Here is a 17,891-nt window from a genome sequence, read left to right on the forward strand (position 1 = left end):
CACTCGTGAACAAGACCCCGAGATACTTAAACTCCTCCACCTGGGGAAGGACCTCATTCCCAACCCGGAGAGAGCACTCCACCCTTTCCCGACTGAGAACCATGGCCTCTGATTTGGAGGTACTGAGTCTCATCCCAGCCGCTTCACACTCAGATGCAAACCGTCCCAGTAAACGCTGAAGGTCGCAGCCCGAAGAAGCCATAAGAACCACATCATCTGCAAATAGCAGAGATGAGATTCTAAGGCCCCCGAACTGGACTCCCTCAACACCTTGGCTGCGCCTAGAAATTCTGTCCATGAAAATTGTGAACAGAATCGGTGACAAAGGGCAGCCTTGGCGGAGACCAACGTTTACCGGAAACAGGCTCGACTTACTACTGGCAATGCGAACCAGACTCCTGCCCCGTTTGTACAAGGACCGGATAGCACGTAGTAGCGCGCCACCAATCCCGTACTCCCGGAGCACCCCCCAAAGGACGCTACGAGGGACACGGTCGAATGCCTTTTCCAGGTCTACAAAGCACATGTAGACTGGTTGGGCAAACTCCCATGCACCCTCAAGCACCCTCGTGAGGGTGTAGAGCTGGTCCAGTGTTCCACGACCAGGACGAAAACCGCATTGGACCTCTTGTATCAGAGGTTCGGCCAACGGTCGTACCCTTCTCTCCAGCACCCTGGAATAGACTTTCCCAGGGAGGCTGAGGAGTGTGATCCCCCTGTAGTTGGAACACACCCTCTGGTCACCCTTCTTGAAAAGGGGGACCACCACCCCGGTCTGCCAATCCAAAGGTACTGTTCCCGACTTCCATGCAATGTTGAAGAGACGTGTCAGCCAAGACAGTCCCTCAACATCCAGAGCCTTGAGGAATTCTGGGCGGAACTCGTCCACCCCCGGAGCTTTGCCACTGAGGAGCGTCTTAACGACCCCAGATACCTCAGCCACAGTGATGGTACTGTCCACGTATGTGTCCTCAGACTCTGCTTCCTCTATGGAAGGTATGTCAGTGGGATTGAGAAGGGCCTCAAAGTATTCCTTCCACCGTCCGACTACATCCCCAGTCGAGGTCAGCAGGCCCCCGTCTCCACTGTAAACAGTGTGGACTGGGCACTGCTTCCCTTTTCTGAGGCGCCGGATGGTTTGCCAGAACCTCTTCGAGGCCGACCGAAAGTCGTGCTCCATGGCCTCACCGAATTCCTCCCACACCCGAGTTTTTGCCTCGACCACCGCCGAAGCCGCAAACCGTTTGGCCTGACGGTACCTGTCAGCTGCTTCCGGAGTCCCACAAGCCATCAAGGCTCGATAGGACTCCTTCTTCAGCTTGACGGCAGCCCTGACCTCTGGTGTCCACCATCGGGTTCGGGGCCTGCCACCGCGACTGGCACCGACCGCCTTGCGGCCGCAGCTCCGGTCAGCTGCCTCAGCAATGGAGGCACGGAATATGGCCCATTCGGACTCAATATCCCGGTCCTCCCCCGGGATGCAGGTGAAGCTCTGCCGGAGGTGAGAGTTGAAGACTCGACGAACGGGAGACTCTGCCAGACGTTCCCAGCACACCCTCACTACTCGTTTGGGTCTACCAGGTCTGTCCAGCATTCTCCCCCGCCATCTAATCCAACTCATCACCAGGTGGTGATCAGTTGACAGCTCAGCCCCTCTCTTCACCCGTGTGTCCAGAACATGCGGACGCAGGTCTGATGATACGACTACAAAGTCGATCATAGACCTGCGGCCTAGGGTGTCCTGGTGCCAAGTGCACTTATGGACATCCCTATGTTCGAACATGGTGTTAGTTATGGACAAACTGTGGTTCGCACAGAAGTCCAATAACATCACACCGCACGGGTTCAGATCAGGGAGGCCGTTCCTCCCAATCACGCCCCTCCAGGTCACACTGTCATTGCCCACATGGGCGTTGAAGTCTCCCAGTAGAACGACGGAGTCACCAGCTGGGGTGCTCTCCAGCACCCCTCTGACGGACTCCAGGAAGGCCGGGTACTCCGAACTGCCATTTGGTGCGTACGCACAAATGACAGTCAGGACCCTTTCCCCAGCCCGAAGGCGTAGGGAAATGACCCTCTCGTTCACCGGGGCTGACTCCAACACAGAGGCACCAAGCCGGGGGGCTATTAATAAGCCCACACCAGCTCGCCGCCTCTCCCCTGCAGCAACTCCAGAGTAGAACAAGGTCCAGCCCCTCTCGAGGAGTTTGGTTCCGGAACCCAAACTGTGGGTCGAGGTGAGTCCGACTATGTCTAGTCGGAATGTCTCAACCTCTCGCACCAGTTCAGGTTCCTTCCCCACCAGCGAAGTGACATTCCATGTCCCAAGAACCAGATTTGGCCGCCGAAGACCAGGTCGCCTACGCACCCGCCCTTGACCGCCTCCCAACACACATTGCACCGGACCCTTATGCTTGCCCCCGTAGATGGTGGGTCTACGAGGGGGAGATCCCGTGTGGCTTCTTCGGGCTGGGCCCGGCCGGGCTCCACGGGTGAAGGCCCGACCACCAGGCGCTCGCCTGCGAGCCCCTCCCCCGGGCCTGGCTCCAGGGTGAGGCCCCGGTATCCCACATCCGGGCGAGGTACGCTTTCTCCTCTCGTTCTTGCTCATATGGGTCTTCTGAATCACTCTTGGTCTGACCCGTCACCTCGGACCTGTTTGCCTTGGGAGACCCTACCAGGGGCATATAGCCCCAGACAACATAGCTCCTCGGATCACTCGGGCACTCAAACCCCTCCACCACGATAAGGTGGTGATTCACGGAGAGGCCAACCTTCCATAAGTGGGTCAAAAATGACCCGCATTCATTTTCTATGGAATCCAATAGGAACCTTTGATTCTTATCAACTTTGGCTGTCAGGAATATATTAACTGTAGACCACACGTGTCACCCCTCAGGAAGATTATTTTACACATAAAGTGCTAATACAACAAGTATTTTCTTCATATAATATTGTGTATGTGTCTTGACTGTTAGTATTATCAACAAATTAGCCTAATTTATAACGAGCTGACACTAGCTGGCTAACATTACAATATGTATTGTTGGGCATTACTCTTTTGTTTACAGATGCTGGATGAAATCATTCTTGTGTGGTCCTAAATATAATACTAAATATCATACAAGTGATTATTCCTAACCAAAATAAGCAAAATTGGCATAAAAAGGCATTGATTCTAGTATGGGTGATTTTTGACCCACTTATGGAACAGTGTAGGGTCCGGTCACTCGCGCATCTAAAATTAAATGTTTTAAAAATCTATATTTTTATTAAAAAAATTTAAATTAAAATTAAAAAATGTAATTATATTAGGAAAGCAGGAAGTGAACAAATGTAACAGTTAGTGATTGTAAAAGTACCAGATGGAGGGGTAGGATTTAATAAGCTTTGCTTCTTCCTACTCCTTTTGGACATGTGGAACTGTGAACTGATTATGGGATGCACTCAATAATGTAATCTGATGCATGTTCAAATGAAATAAAACCATTACCATTACTAACTTTCCATTGTACAAGTTTGCACTAAAACCTGAAAAAAAAAAAAAATCATAATTTATGTGCAGGTTAATCGAATTGTGATAACCGGTAAGCGATTTTAAACCTTGTGAATGATAATGGAAACGATGTAGGAAATTGGCCATGACACCCAGCTCTATAATTCACTATACTTTTAAGTATTGTTTTATACTTAATAATATATGTATTGTACTGTAGACATGAATAATTGTATTGTGTGTGTACCTCAGCCAAAGAGTACAGTCCGTGCTGTTTATAGCTACCAAGCCATGAGGCCGGATGAGCTGACCTTCAGCAAAGGGGCTTTGATACATAATGTCTTCAAAGACAACAACGGGTGGTGAGTACGTGCGAGCATCTCAGCAATTGGAATTCATTTGAAAAATGTATAGGAAAAGCGCTCATATTCCTAAACTCATCCCAGGTGGAAAGGAGACCACGGTGGAAAGGTGCAGCTCTTTTTCCCGTCCAACTATGTTGAGGACGTGTCCAACAACACCAAACCTGACGTTAGACAACAGGTGAGGAAAATAATTCAGATTTTAGGATTTGATCTGCGTCTAGATCAGGGGTGGGCAAACTTTTTGACTGGCGGGCCGCATTGATTTAGCAAAATTGACGGGGGGGGGCCAGACTCGATATTTTACATGTAACAGTCCACCTGGAATGATTGTATCTGTAAAAGTGTCATGCAGTCTGCTTTATGGGCACTTTGAGATCATTTATTTGATGTAAAGTGCGTTATAAATTTATAATAATAAATGTATTATTATTTATATTGATATTATTTGTTATTATTATTGTTATTATTATGTGCCTGTGTCCCTTTTATCAGGAGCACTTTGTAAATAACAGACCACATCAAATAACGAAATTATTCTATCTGTAAAAGTGTTATGCAATCTGCTATATGTGCACTTTGAGATCATTTATTTGATGTAAAGTACGTTATAAATTTATAATAATTAGAATAAATGTATTATTATTTGATATTATTTGTTATTATTATTTTATATTATTTTTTTATTATTATTATGATGTAAAGTGCTTTATAAATGTATAATAAGAAGAATAAATTTAGTATTATTTTATATTATTTGTTATTATTATTTTATATTATTATTATTTGTTATTATTATTATTGTTATTATGTGCCTGTGTCCCTTTTATCAGGAGCACTTTGTAAATAACAGACCACATCAAATAACAAAATTATTCTATCTGTAAAAGTGTCATGCAATCTGCTATATGTGCACTTTGAGATCATTTATTTGATGTAAAGTGCGTTATAAATGTATAATAATAAGAATAAATTTATTATTTAATATTATTATTATTATTATTATTATTATTATTATGTGCTTGTGTCCCTTTTTTCACTTTGTAAACAACAGACCGCATCAAATAACGAAATTGATAAAACAGCCAAACCATGAAAATGTCGTCTCAAGCCATGATGCCAGCTTGTATGTTGACTTTAAATGAAATACTTTGGAAAGAACGGGCGGGCCGTATTCAAACACTTGGCGGGCCGGATGTGGCCCCCGGGCCGTAGTTTGCCCACCCCTGGTCTAGATTGTGTAAATTGCTACCAGTCTGCCACGGCATGTCAGGCCCACTTTCTGGTTTTGCAGGCCCTTGAAAAATAAATAAAAGATCATGTGTTTGTGACTTGAATGAATGCAGGGAATGGAAGACAATCCACTGGGTGAACTATGCAAGGGTGCCGTGGATATCTCCAAGTGCAGCATACAAAACTGTGAGTATCGTTTCATTTGACAACATTTCATGTCTGCCAATGGAAATGGAAATCAGGGGTGTCCAACGTGCTGCCTGTGGGCCATTTGTGTCCCGTCCCGCAGCTATTGACCTGCGGAATTCAAAATATTAACTCATTCGCAACCAAAGACGTTTTTTTTAACCCATCCCAACATCATAGATGTATTTATACGTCTTTTAGAGGCACAAAGAGGTGATGATGCAACTCCACAATACAAGAGAGAGCATGTTTGTCGCGGTCTTAAGATGAAAAAGCATTTTGGAAGTGCTCAGTATGCATCTTTGTCTTGTAAAAGAGCCCTTTCAGCAACCAGGAAGTGAAATTTTTTATCGCATGTGCATGTGCATACACACATACGTACAGTTCAGTTGCAAAATTGTTACAGTGTTATATTTTGTAAAAATATATATTTTTTTCCATGTAAAACAACCATTTTTGTGATGTTTATGTTGTGGCATCGATATTTTTGCTAAATTTGTGTCAGTGAAAGTTATGCTTGAAAGGTATCATTACACAAAACGCCTTATTTCCTCCCTTTTTTTTGTTGAGAACTGATATTTTACTTTAACTCACCCACTTTATGTTCTACTGCTGACTATTAAATAATGGAAAAAGGTAGAAATATTTTTTTTTTTACCATGTACATATACCAAAGAACGGAATATTCTGTGTGACTTTAAAAATCAGTATACAGACAGGGAAGAAAAGAAAAGAAAGAAAAGAAAAGAACTGTCATCATTTCAGGAGAATAAAGTCATATTGTGAGGAAAAATATGTCATTTTAGTTATTGAAATATTAAAGAAAAAAATACAATGTTGAAGTCATAACACTATGAGAAACAAACAAAACAAAAAATACATGTGACATTTTTGGAAAATTAGGTTGGGGAAATAAGTTATAATATTATGATCATAAAGTCAAAATATTATGGGAATAAAGTCAATCACAAAATATACAGGAGGTAGCTTGAAATAGTTAGAAAATTAAAAAAAATAAAAGCAGCAGAAATTGAAAGACTAGCCGTTCTTCACAAGAATAAAGTAAAAAAATCTTAAAATAAAAATGTTATAAGAAAAATTTTTATGGGTGAAAATATTACTATTTTACCTGTACCACAAAGCTTTTCTTGAAAAATATATCTTCTTAATACATCTAGTACAAAATATCAACGTGCCATCCATTCATTTTCTATGTGTCCCTTGCTGGAGGAAAGGTTGGACACCCTTGGTGTAAATGAATAAAAACAATATTAATGCTTCAATCCTCTCTCTGTTCAGTGAAAAATGGTAAAAACGGAAAGCTGCATGTTTTGACTGTTCAGAACATGGAGCAAGATAGTCTGCATTACGACTTGGCAGCGGAATCTCTGGAGGAGCTCTTTGAATGGTACAAGGTGGCTTGGGGCATCACTCAGAGGGCGATGGGCAAGCAGTTCAGTCGAGAACAAGAGGTGAGTGTTTGGGGATTGAATATTTCACTTGACCGTGTCTCTAGTGGAGGAAAAACTCAATAAACTCAGTGGGTAATTAGTTCCAAACCGTGATAAATTGAATTTTTTTTGGGGGGGGGCTGCACGTTGTAGAAGTGGTTAGCGCACAGGCCTCACGGCTAGGAGACCCAAGTTCAATTCCACCCTCTCTGTGTGAGAGTGAGTTTGCATGTTAGGTAGATATGAATGTGAGTGTGAATGGTTGTTTGTCTATATGTGCCCTGGGATTGGCTGGCCACCAGTCCAGGGTGTACCCCGCCTCTCGCCTGAAGACAGCTGGGATAGGCTCCAGCACCCCCTGCGACCCTTATGAGGATTAGCGGTAGAAAATGAATTAATTTTTTTGTAGTTAGAGCAGAAAAAACCTGTATGTTTTTAACATTATTAGAGTCCTCTATACATGAAATAACACCCCTATAGTCACCTTTACACGCCTGTTACATGAACGAACCTTGCAAAAATCAGCAGGAGGTCCAATGCTTATTTTTTTAAACATTATTAGAGTCCTCTAAACATGAAATAACACCCCTATAGTCACCTTTACAAGCCTATTACATGAACTAGCCTTGCAAAAATCAGCAGGAGGCTCCAGCACCCCCTGTGACCCTTGTAAGGATTAGCGGTAGAAAATGAATTAATTTTTTGTAGTTAGAGCAGAAAAAACCTGTATGTTTTTTAACATTATTAGAGTCCTCTATACAAGAAATAACACCCCTATAGTCACCTTTACACGCCTGTTACATGAACTAACCTTGCAAAAATCAGCAGGAGGTCCAATGCTAATTTTTTTAAACATTATTAGAGTCCTCTAAACATGAAATAACACCCCTATAGTCACCTTTACACTCCTGTTACATGAACTAACCTTGCAAAAATCAGCAGGAGGCTCCAGCACCCCCTGCGACCCTTGTGAGGATTAGCGGTAGAAAATGAATTAATTTTTTTGTCGTTAGAGCAGAAAAAACTGTATGTCTTTTTAACAATATTAGAGTCCTCTATACATGAAATAACACCCCTACAGTCACCTTTACACTCCTGTTACATGAACTAACCTTGCAAAAATTATCAGGAGGTCCAATGCTTATTTTTTAAACATTATTAGAGTCCTCTATATATGAAATAACACCCCTATAGTCACCTTTACACTCCTATTACATGAACTAACCTTGCAAAAATCAGCAGGAGGTCCAATGCTTATTTTTTAAACATTATTAGAGTCCTCTATACATGAAATAACACCCCTATAGTCACCTTTACACTCCTATTACATGAACTAACCTTGCAAAAATCATCAGGAGGTCCAATGCTTATTTTTTTAAACATTATTAGAGTCCTCTATACATGAAATAACACCCCTATAGTCACCTTTACACGCCTGTTACATGAACTAACCTTGCAAAAATCATCAGGAGGTCCAATGCTTATTTCCCCAACTATACAGTATGTCTTTCTGATTGACTGTGGTCTGTTCACATCACCGTGTATACAGGAAGTCACTTTTTTTTTTGTCTAATCTCAGATCAGACAACAGGAGGAAGTGGAGAAGAAAGCGGATGTTGCGATGGAGATGTCAGACCTGGTGGTCTACTGTCAGCCACGCAGCAAGGAGAAAGACCGCTTTGGTAGAGCACATGCAGATGAAACGTTGGACCTTGGTCACGTTGGGCATGAAACCCATGAAACTCTGTCCTTCCTTCCAGATAGCTACCACTACAAAGAGGTGCGCTCGTTTGTGGAGAATAAGATACCAGGAAAGCATCTTTCCATGGACTTTCTGCAGTACAACCAAAAGGCTTTGAGTCGCATCTACCCGAAAGGCCAACGCGTGGAGTCCTCCAACTATGACCCCTACCCTCTATGGGCTGTTGGCTGTCACATGGTGGCCCTCAACTTCCAGACAGCAGGTAATCATTTGGGTTAGGATCCATTTGGATGGCTTTGGTATCTTGACCGGGTTCCGGTCGAGTGGTTAGCGCGCCGACCTCACGGCTAGGAAACCCGAGTTCAATCCCACCCTCGGTTATCTCTGTGTGGAGTTTGCATGTTCTCCCCGTGCATGCTTGGGTTTTTTTCCGGGTTCTCCGGTTTCCTCCCACATTCCAAAAACATGCTAGGTTAATTAGCCGCTCCAAATTGTCCATAGGTATGAATGTGAGTGTGAATGGTTGTTTGTCTATATGTGCCCTGGGATTGGCTGGCCACCAGTCCAGGGTGTACCCCGCTTCTCGCCCCAAGACAGCTGGGATAGGCTCCAGCGCCCCCTGCGACCCTCGTGAGGATTAGCGGTAGAAAATGAATTAATTTTTTTGTAGTTAGAGCATGTTTTTAAACATTATTAGAGTCCTCTATACACAAAATAACACCCCTATAATCACCTTTACACTCCTGTTACATGAACTAACTTTGCAAAAATCATCAGGAGGTCCAATACTTATTTTTTAAACATCATTGGAGTCCTCTATACATGAAATAACACCCCTATAGTCACCTTTACACGCCTGTTACATGAACTAACCATGTAAAAATTAGCAGGAGGCCCCAGCACCCCCCGCGACCCTTGTGAGGATTAGCGGTAGAAAATTAATGAATTTTTTTGTAGTTGGAGCAGAAAAAAAATGTATGTTTTTAACATTATTAGAGTCCTCTATACATGAAATAACACCCCTACAGTCACCTTTACACGCCTGTTACATGAACGAACCTTGCAAAAATCATCAGGAGGCTCCAGCACCCCCTGTGACCCTCGTAGAAAATGAATGAATGGTCCGCGCAGCGCCGGGATAGTGGACGAGTGGTTACCACTACCACTCAGCTAGGAAACTCGGGTTTGATTCCCCCCTCGGGCATCTCTATGTGGAGTTCCCATACTTCCGTACTCCGGTTTCCTCACATTCCAAAAACATGCTAGGTTAATTAGCCACTCCAAATTGTCCATAGGTATGAATGTGAGTGTGAATGGTTGTTTGTCTATATGTGCCCTGGGATTGGCTGGCCACCAGTCCAGGGTGTACCCCGCCTCTCGCCCAAAGAAGACAGGGACTGGGATAGGCGCCAGCACTCCCACGACCCTCGCGAGGATAAGCGGAAGAAAATGAATGAATGGATGAATGAATGAAGATTAAGAAAAAAGAGGGCAAGACATTTGGCTAGCATCTGGAGCATGTGGGTTGATGTGGTTTTGAAAATATTTTTTTTGACCCAAACCCTAAACATAACCCTAACCCTAACCCTAACACAATTTTGCATATTTTTTTAACATCATATAAACATATGTTGTGTTCTACATCCTTGTTGTGTATTAGCGCAGTCTATCTGTTATATGTCAAAGGTGTGATGTGATGAAATGAAACATGAGACGGGATGAAATAAGATTGGATAAAATACAAGCTATCAGTACTACATATTTGTATGAAAGTAATGTATATAGTGTATGAGTACTACATATATGTAAAACTAAACTACAACTTCATATCTAAATTAAGCTACTTACTGTTTCACTACTCATTAAATATATTTAGCACTAAACTACATACTGTGCCAGTACTAATACATTGGAATAAAAGCAAACCGCATACTGTGTTAGTACTACATCAATGAATACAGTATAGTAGTAGTAGTATACATCTGCATGAAACTATAGCCTCTCAATACTACATATCTGAATAAAAATCACTAGGCATCTACTGTATCAGTACTACATATATGTATGAAAGTAATGTATCTAGTGTATGAGTACTACATATATGTAAAACTAAACTACAACTTCATATCTAAATTAAGCTACTTACTGTTTCACTACTCATTAAATATATTTAGTACTGAAGTACATACTGTGCCAGTACTAATACATTGGAATAAAAGCAAACCACATACTGTCTTAGTACTACATAGATTAATAAAGTATAGTAGTAGTAATAGTAGTAGTAGTATACATCTGCATGAAACTATAGCCTCTCAATACTACATATCTGAATAAAAATCACTAGGTACCTACTGTATCAGTACTACATATTTGTATGAAAGTAATGTATATCGTGTATGAGTACTACATATATGTAAAACTGAACTACAACTTCATATCTAAATTAAGCTACTTACTGTTTCACTACTCATTAAATATATTTAGCACTAAAATACATACTGTGCCAGTACTAATACATTGGAATAAAAGCAAACCACATACTGTGTTAGTACTACATAAATGAATACAGTATAGTAGTAGTGGTAGTAGTGGTATACATCTGCATGAAACTATAGCCTCTCAATACTACATATCTGAATAAAAATGACTAGGTATCGACTGTATCAGTACTACATATTTGTATGAAAGTAATGTATATAGTTTATCAGTACTACATACGTATATGTAAAACTAAACTACAACTTCATATCTAAATTACGCTACATCCTGTTTCACTACTTATTTACATATATTTAGCATTAAAGTACATACTGTGCCAGTACTAATACATTGGAATAAAAGCAAACCACATACTGTGTTAGTACTACATAAATGAATACAGTATAGTAGTAGTCGTAGTAGTAGTATACATCTGCATGAAACTATAGCCTCTCAATACTACATATCTGAATAAAAATCACTAGGTACCTACTGTATCAGTACTACATATTTGTATGAAAGTAATGTATATCGTGTATGAGTACTACATATATGTAAAACTGAACTACAACTTCATATCTAAATTAAGCTACTTACTGTTTCACTACTCATTAAATATATTTAGCACTAAACTACATACTGTGCCAGTACTAATACATTGGAATAAAAGCAAACCGCATACTGTGTTAGTACTACATAAATGAATAAAGTATAGTAGTAGTGGTAGTAGTAGTATACATCTGCATGAAACTATAGCCTCTCAATACTACATATCTGAATAAAAATCACTAGGTACCTACTGTATCAGTACTACATATTTGTATGAAAGTAATGTATCTAGTGTATCAGTACTACATATATGTAAAACTAAACTACAACTTCATATCTAAATTAAGCTACATCCTGTTTCACTACTTATTTACATATATTTAGCATTAAAGTACATACTGTGCCAGTACTAATACATTGGAATAAAAGCAAACCACATACTGTGTTAGTACTACATAAATTAATACAGTATAGTAGTAGTCGTAGCATCTCAGTACTACACATCTGAATAAAAGTAAACTGCATACTGTATCAGTATGCCATATCTGTATAGAACTCACCTACATAGCTTAGTACTGTGTACTTGAATAAAAGTGAACTGCCTACTGTCTAAGTACTACACTTGTGTATAAAAGTAAAGTAAATGCTGTGTCAGTACTACGTACAGCAGAATAAAAGCAAACTACATACTGTATCAATACTGCATATCTGTTTAAAAGTCAAGTAAATAGCGTATGAGTACTACATGGTGAGTATATATGAATCAAAGTATCATCACGGAGCAGTAGAAAATGAATGAATGATGATGAAATGATGATGAAATGATGATGAAATGATGATGAAATGATGATGAAATGATGATGAAATGATTGTGACGTGTTCCTGCAGATAAATCCACCCAGCTGAACCACGCCCTCTTCAGTATGAATGGACGCAGCGGCTACGTTCTACAACCAGAACTCCTGCGTTCAGAAAACTACGACCCCCTCCAGGAGAAGAAAGACGTCAAGTACAATATTGTGATTAGGGTACGTCTTGGTACGCACAATACGTACATGCTTTAGAGATACTATATAGTTACTGTTACTGTTACTTTGTGGTGTCAAATGACCGATGGTCGTTTGGGTGGTGTCATGATGGTCATGGATGGACCCCCCCTGAAACCAAGGTGGCTATGCCGTGTTTATTTTTTTTTATACTTTATTTTTATATATTTTTTAAACAAAACGTCAACAGAGGCTGCACGGTGGTTGCGTGGTTAGCACGCGGCCTCACAGCTAGGCGACCCGAGTTCAATTCCACCCTCTCTGTGTGGAGTTTGCATGTTCTCCCCGTGCATGCGTGGGTTTTCTCCAGGTACTCCGGTTTCCTCCCACATTCCAAAAACATGCTAGGTTAATTAGATTAACCTAGCATAGATAGATTGATAGACAGACAGATAGATATGGTAATGGTTTTATTTCATTTGAACATGCATCAGATTACAATTGAATGCATCCCATAATCAGTTCCCAGTTCCACATGTCCAAAAGGAGTAGGAAGAAGCAAAGCTTATTAAATCCTACCCCTCCATCTGGTACTTTTACAATCACTAACTGTTACATTTGTTCACTTCCTGCTTTCCTATTTAATTTTATTTATTTATTTATTTTTGTTTAATTTAATTTTATTTTAATTTATTTTAATTTATTTTAATTTATTTTAATTTATTTTTATTTTATTTTAATTTAATTTAATTTAATTATTTTTATTTTTTATTTTTTTATTTTTTATTTTTTATTTTTTATTTTTTATTTTTTATTTTTTATTTTTTATTTTTTATTTTTTATTTTTGTCCCGTACCGAAGTACTCTGTGATATGATCATCCAATGCCATAATGTGTACCATAGTAAGTGTCAATATAGTGATATATATAGCACATCATGACTGGTTTGAGGTCCTTACTCAATCCATTCCATAGTTTGATTCCACATACTGAAATGCTATGGCTAGCATAACGTAGTCCTAGCATAGAAGTGTTTCAGATAGATAGATAGATAGATAGATAGATAGATAGATAGATAGACTTCCTTTATTGTCATTGCATAATAACACAGCAGTGAAATTGCCAACGAAATTTGTTGCCTGGCTCCTGTATAATAATAATAATAATAATAATAATAATAATAATGTGGAGAATAAACAGATGACATCAAATATAAACAGTGTAAACCTTAAATTGCACAAATAATGTAACTAATTTAGAATAAATAATAATAATTTAAAATTTTGCGTAGGTAGAGGGGCTCGGGTAGAGAAGTGCACACTAGACTTGTTAGAATACTTTTTGTACTTGAATGTGTCTTCTACAGGTGATTGCTGCCAGACACCTCCCCAAACTGGGCCGCTCCATCTCCAGTCCTTTTGTGGAGATCGAACTCTGCGGTCACACTGAAGCCAGGTGGAAGACTACGGTCTATCGTAAGAAAACCACATTTGACACTGAAACAGTAAATCATAATAAAAACGGTCAGTAAATAAAAACGTTCTACTGTCTACTGGCTCTAGGGGATAACGGTCTGAACCCCGTGTGGAAAGCCACAGCGCAGCCCGTCTGCTTCAAAGTGTTTGAACCCGAGCTCACTTTCCTGCGCTTTGTGGTCAATGAAGAAGACATGTTCTCAGACCCGAACTTCCTCGCTCAGGCCACATTTCCTGTCAAAGGCATCTGTTCAGGTGAGAAACATGTTGCTGTTTTAAGTAAGAGCATTTATTTCTTTTTAAATTATCTCTTAATTGTTATTATTATTATCATTAAATGATTTGATATTCAAATTAAATTGCAATGTACTGGCAGGTAATTCTCCAATAAATAAAAAAATCAATAAATTGATGTGTACAATAAAGATGCAACAGTCAATCTAATGTATTTCTCATAATTAATTAATTCACTAATTAATTACATGCTAAATTAAAACAAACTTGATCATTTTGCCGTTTTGCCGTTTTCCTTCATCTCTCTGGTTCACTGTGTGCATCGGTTCAGCACTTAGACGCTTCATACAACAACGGCGAACAGAGTGAGACCTCTTGTCACTCATACGGGGGGGGGGGGGGGGCGCTAGCGTACACACACAAGGGCAATAGGTCACGTAGAAATAAGGAGGGGAAAAGGATGCTTGCAAGGCCAAATGCCACAGCCCCCCATGTTGGTGATAATAATGCACCCATCAAAACCAGTGAGCCAGCTAGCGGTGGAAGAAATGCTGCCAATGTTTGACAGACAGTACAAATTACTACCAATCCCGTACGTTTATAGAGTGAAAATTAATGGTAATGGCTTTATTTCATTTGAACATGCATCAGATTCCAATTGAGTGCATCCCATAATCAGTTCCCAGTTCCACATGTCCAAAAGGAGTAGGAAGAAGCAAAGCTTATTAAATCCTACCCCTCCATCTGGTACTTTTACAATCACTAACTGTTACATTTGTTCACTTCCTGCTTTCTTAATTTAATTTAATTTAATAATGTAATTAAATGTAATTAAGTGTAATTAAATGTAATTAGGTGTAATTAAATGTAATTAAGTGTAATTAAATGTAATTAATGTAATTAAATGCAATAAAATTTAATTAAATTTAATTTATAATTAAATGTAATAATTAAATGTAATTAAATGTAATTAAATGTAATTAAATTTAATTAAATTTAATTAAATTAATTTAATTAAATTAATTTCAGTGCTTTGGTTCCGATTTTCTACAATAAAATCGAATGGAATGGAATCAAGTGGAATCTAATCGAATCGAATCGTTAAACGAATCGAATTTAACGTACCGAAGTACAAGGTGATATGCTTGTATTGTTTCTTGAATTGGCTCATCGTTGTGCATTGTTTGATTTCCTTACTCAATCCATTCCATAGTTTGATTCCACATACTGAAATGCTATGGCTAGCATAACGTAGTCCTAGCATAGAAGTGTTTCAAATGTACTTCTTCCCTGAGATCATATTTCTGTCTTAAAGACATGGATTAAAGACATTAAAGGAAATTATTTCATGATTATGATGTTATTTCTTATATAACAGCAGCGTTTCATATACCAAAACCTTTTATTTTGACAGGGAAAGAAACTTGTATTTGTGCTGTTTGAATGTTTCCTTTCGTCAGGCTATCGCTCGGTGCCGCTGAAGAATGGCTACAATGAAGACTTAGAATTAGCATCCCTGCTAGTTGACATCAAAGTACAGCAGCCGGAGGTGAGGACACATTAGACCAGGGGTCTCAAACTCAATTTACCTGGGGGCCACTGGAGCTAGGGTCTGGGCAAGGCTGGGCCGCATCAGGTTTTCCAAAATAAAAACAAAACGCATTTATTAAAAACAGAAAAATATACAAACTTTTTCAGTGCTTTGGTTCCGATTTTCTACAATAAAAGCTCTGATAAAACATTCCACTGTTCTCAAATATCTTAATTTTTATTTTTCTACACAAAATAAGATGAAAAATAAATAAACAAATCAAGAATAAAGAAAATCAATCATTCAGTAATTAATAAATATAATAATAATAATAAAACAGCAAATAATAAAAAGTTAAGAAAGCACATATAGTTGGTGGGTAGACAAATGATTTTTTTCATATTAAAATGAACAAAGCATTATTAGAGCCCTGTAGACATGACAAAACACGACTATAGTCACATTTATACTCTTTTTATTTACAACATATTGCGCAACTGCAGGGTCTTGAGACACATGCTAACTTGCAAACTAGCAAGCTAGCGACCTAAACGGTAGCCTTCAAGTTATTTCCTTTAAACTTAAATAGCCAAAAACTTACCACTTCCACACGGATAGGGAGGATAACTATTAACAGTTATTTAACCTTTAACATGAACATGAATCAAACGTAATAATTTTTTCTGGGTACATGATACCATACAGCATCCATATCAAACTTGCGCGGGCCGCACTGACATTAAACTTTCATATCAAGGCGGGGGCCGCAAACTAGTGTCCTGCGGGCCACTTTTGGCCCGCGGGCCGCGTGTTTGAGACCCCTGCATTAGAACAACAGACCAAGCTTATGTTTGTTGCATATTGATTTAGGTCAGTCGAAGACCTAAACCCATTTTTCCATGAATCCATACAAGCTTCGGCGAAGAAAATGCTTGTTTTGCTGCTGTCAAAATGGCGCTTGCTGCTTTACACTGGGAATCTGCTAGATGGCGCTGTCACGCAAATCCAATCACAAAGGAGAAAATGAAGCTACGGTATATGTAGCAATAGTGACATCTAATGGAGAATGAGCGAATTACACCAGTACACAATGAATGAACATGGCTGGTAATGAAAGGAGCGGCTTGTGAGAAATGAATGTGATTAAATGAGTTAATGTTATCTTTTAGAAAACACAGTGCTAATAAATTCATATTTTTCCATACTTTTAATGTATTTTTTATTTATTCAAATTTTTTTAATAATAAAAAATAATAATAATAAATTATTATAAAAATTTATAAAGCACCTACATAGCACCTAGATGTAAATCTGAATATTGCTGTGATAATCTCCCTTCTTGTGTCTCCCAGAACACCGAAGAAGACTTGTACTCTTCCTCTAGCCAACTGAGGAAGAAGCCATCAGAGCTGAGCAGTGAAGGCCTCCTGTACAACTCGCACACAAACATTAAGCTCTCCTCCGTCCCCGGCCAATCCCCCGCACCTCATCAATTTGCCAGAGAATCCAGCACAAGCGAGAAGCAAAGGTAAGGAAGGAAAGGCGCCGTTGGGTCTTCATGCTCTCTCTGTTGAAATCACACGTTGGATTTTCTTTTTTCTCTTTTCTCCCAGAGCAAAACAAAAGAGGCATAAAAGCAATGCGTTCTATTCTTGAGGCGCCGGAAGAACCTCGGCTGTCTTTGCTGCATGAATGGCTTCTTCGTAGTTAGAGAAACACTCACCACGGAATTCATATTTGATTTGCATATGAGCGTCTTAGACGCTTTGGAACTTGTCGCAGTGGACAAACTCAGGCACGGGCATTTTTGTCATTGTATTTTTTTCCTGGTATGAAATTAGTATGTCATTCATTCTTGTTGTGGTGGATCCTTGGCATGTGATTGTAAAACCAGACAATATTGCCTTGTTTTGACTTATTAAATGACAATTTGTCCAACATCAGATGTGGTCTAGTTCATACTTGCAATGTCAAATTTGAAGATAATGCTTCAACAAATTATTGGTAGGTGTTGTGTCATATGCTGATTTTTATTTTTGTTTTTGTTTGTAATTTAATTTCTGTTTGTATTTTTATTTTATTTTATTTTTTGTATTTTTATTCATCCATCCAACACCCCCGCGACCCATGTGAAGGTAAGCAGTAGAAAATGAATTAATGAATTTTTATTTTTATATATAATTATATATATAATTTATATATAAATAT

General features: G+C 39.3%; 1 protein-coding gene across 2 annotated transcripts in view; it reads left to right on the forward strand.

Annotated features, from left to right (window-relative positions):
- Positions 1-17,634, forward strand: part of plcg2 (phospholipase C, gamma 2) — a 39,564-nt gene extending 21,930 nt beyond the window's left edge. Inside the window, exons 22-33 of one of the 2 annotated variants that reach the window (XM_058076342.1) lie at positions 3,749-3,858; positions 3,943-4,039; positions 5,205-5,277; positions 6,577-6,749; positions 8,308-8,410; positions 8,489-8,692; positions 12,346-12,485; positions 13,810-13,918; positions 14,006-14,173; positions 15,613-15,701; positions 17,036-17,211; positions 17,297-17,634. In XM_058076342.1, coding sequence (XP_057932325.1) covers positions 3,749-3,858; positions 3,943-4,039; positions 5,205-5,277; positions 6,577-6,749; positions 8,308-8,410; positions 8,489-8,692; positions 12,346-12,485; positions 13,810-13,918; positions 14,006-14,173; positions 15,613-15,701; positions 17,036-17,211; positions 17,297-17,339 — 1,485 coding nt within the window. In that variant the 3' untranslated portion in view covers positions 17,340-17,634. The remainder of the gene's footprint in view (positions 1-3,748; positions 3,859-3,942; positions 4,040-5,204; positions 5,278-6,576; positions 6,750-8,307; positions 8,411-8,488; positions 8,693-12,345; positions 12,486-13,809; positions 13,919-14,005; positions 14,174-15,612; positions 15,702-17,035; positions 17,212-17,296) is intronic. The other variant, XM_058076340.1, reaches the window with a different exon arrangement.
- The last annotated feature ends 257 nt before the right edge of the window (positions 17,635-17,891 follow it).

This window comes from Doryrhamphus excisus, chromosome 6 (assembly GCF_030265055.1).
Source record: "Doryrhamphus excisus isolate RoL2022-K1 chromosome 6, RoL_Dexc_1.0, whole genome shotgun sequence".
Taxonomy (NCBI): domain Eukaryota; kingdom Metazoa; phylum Chordata; class Actinopteri; order Syngnathiformes; family Syngnathidae; genus Doryrhamphus; species Doryrhamphus excisus.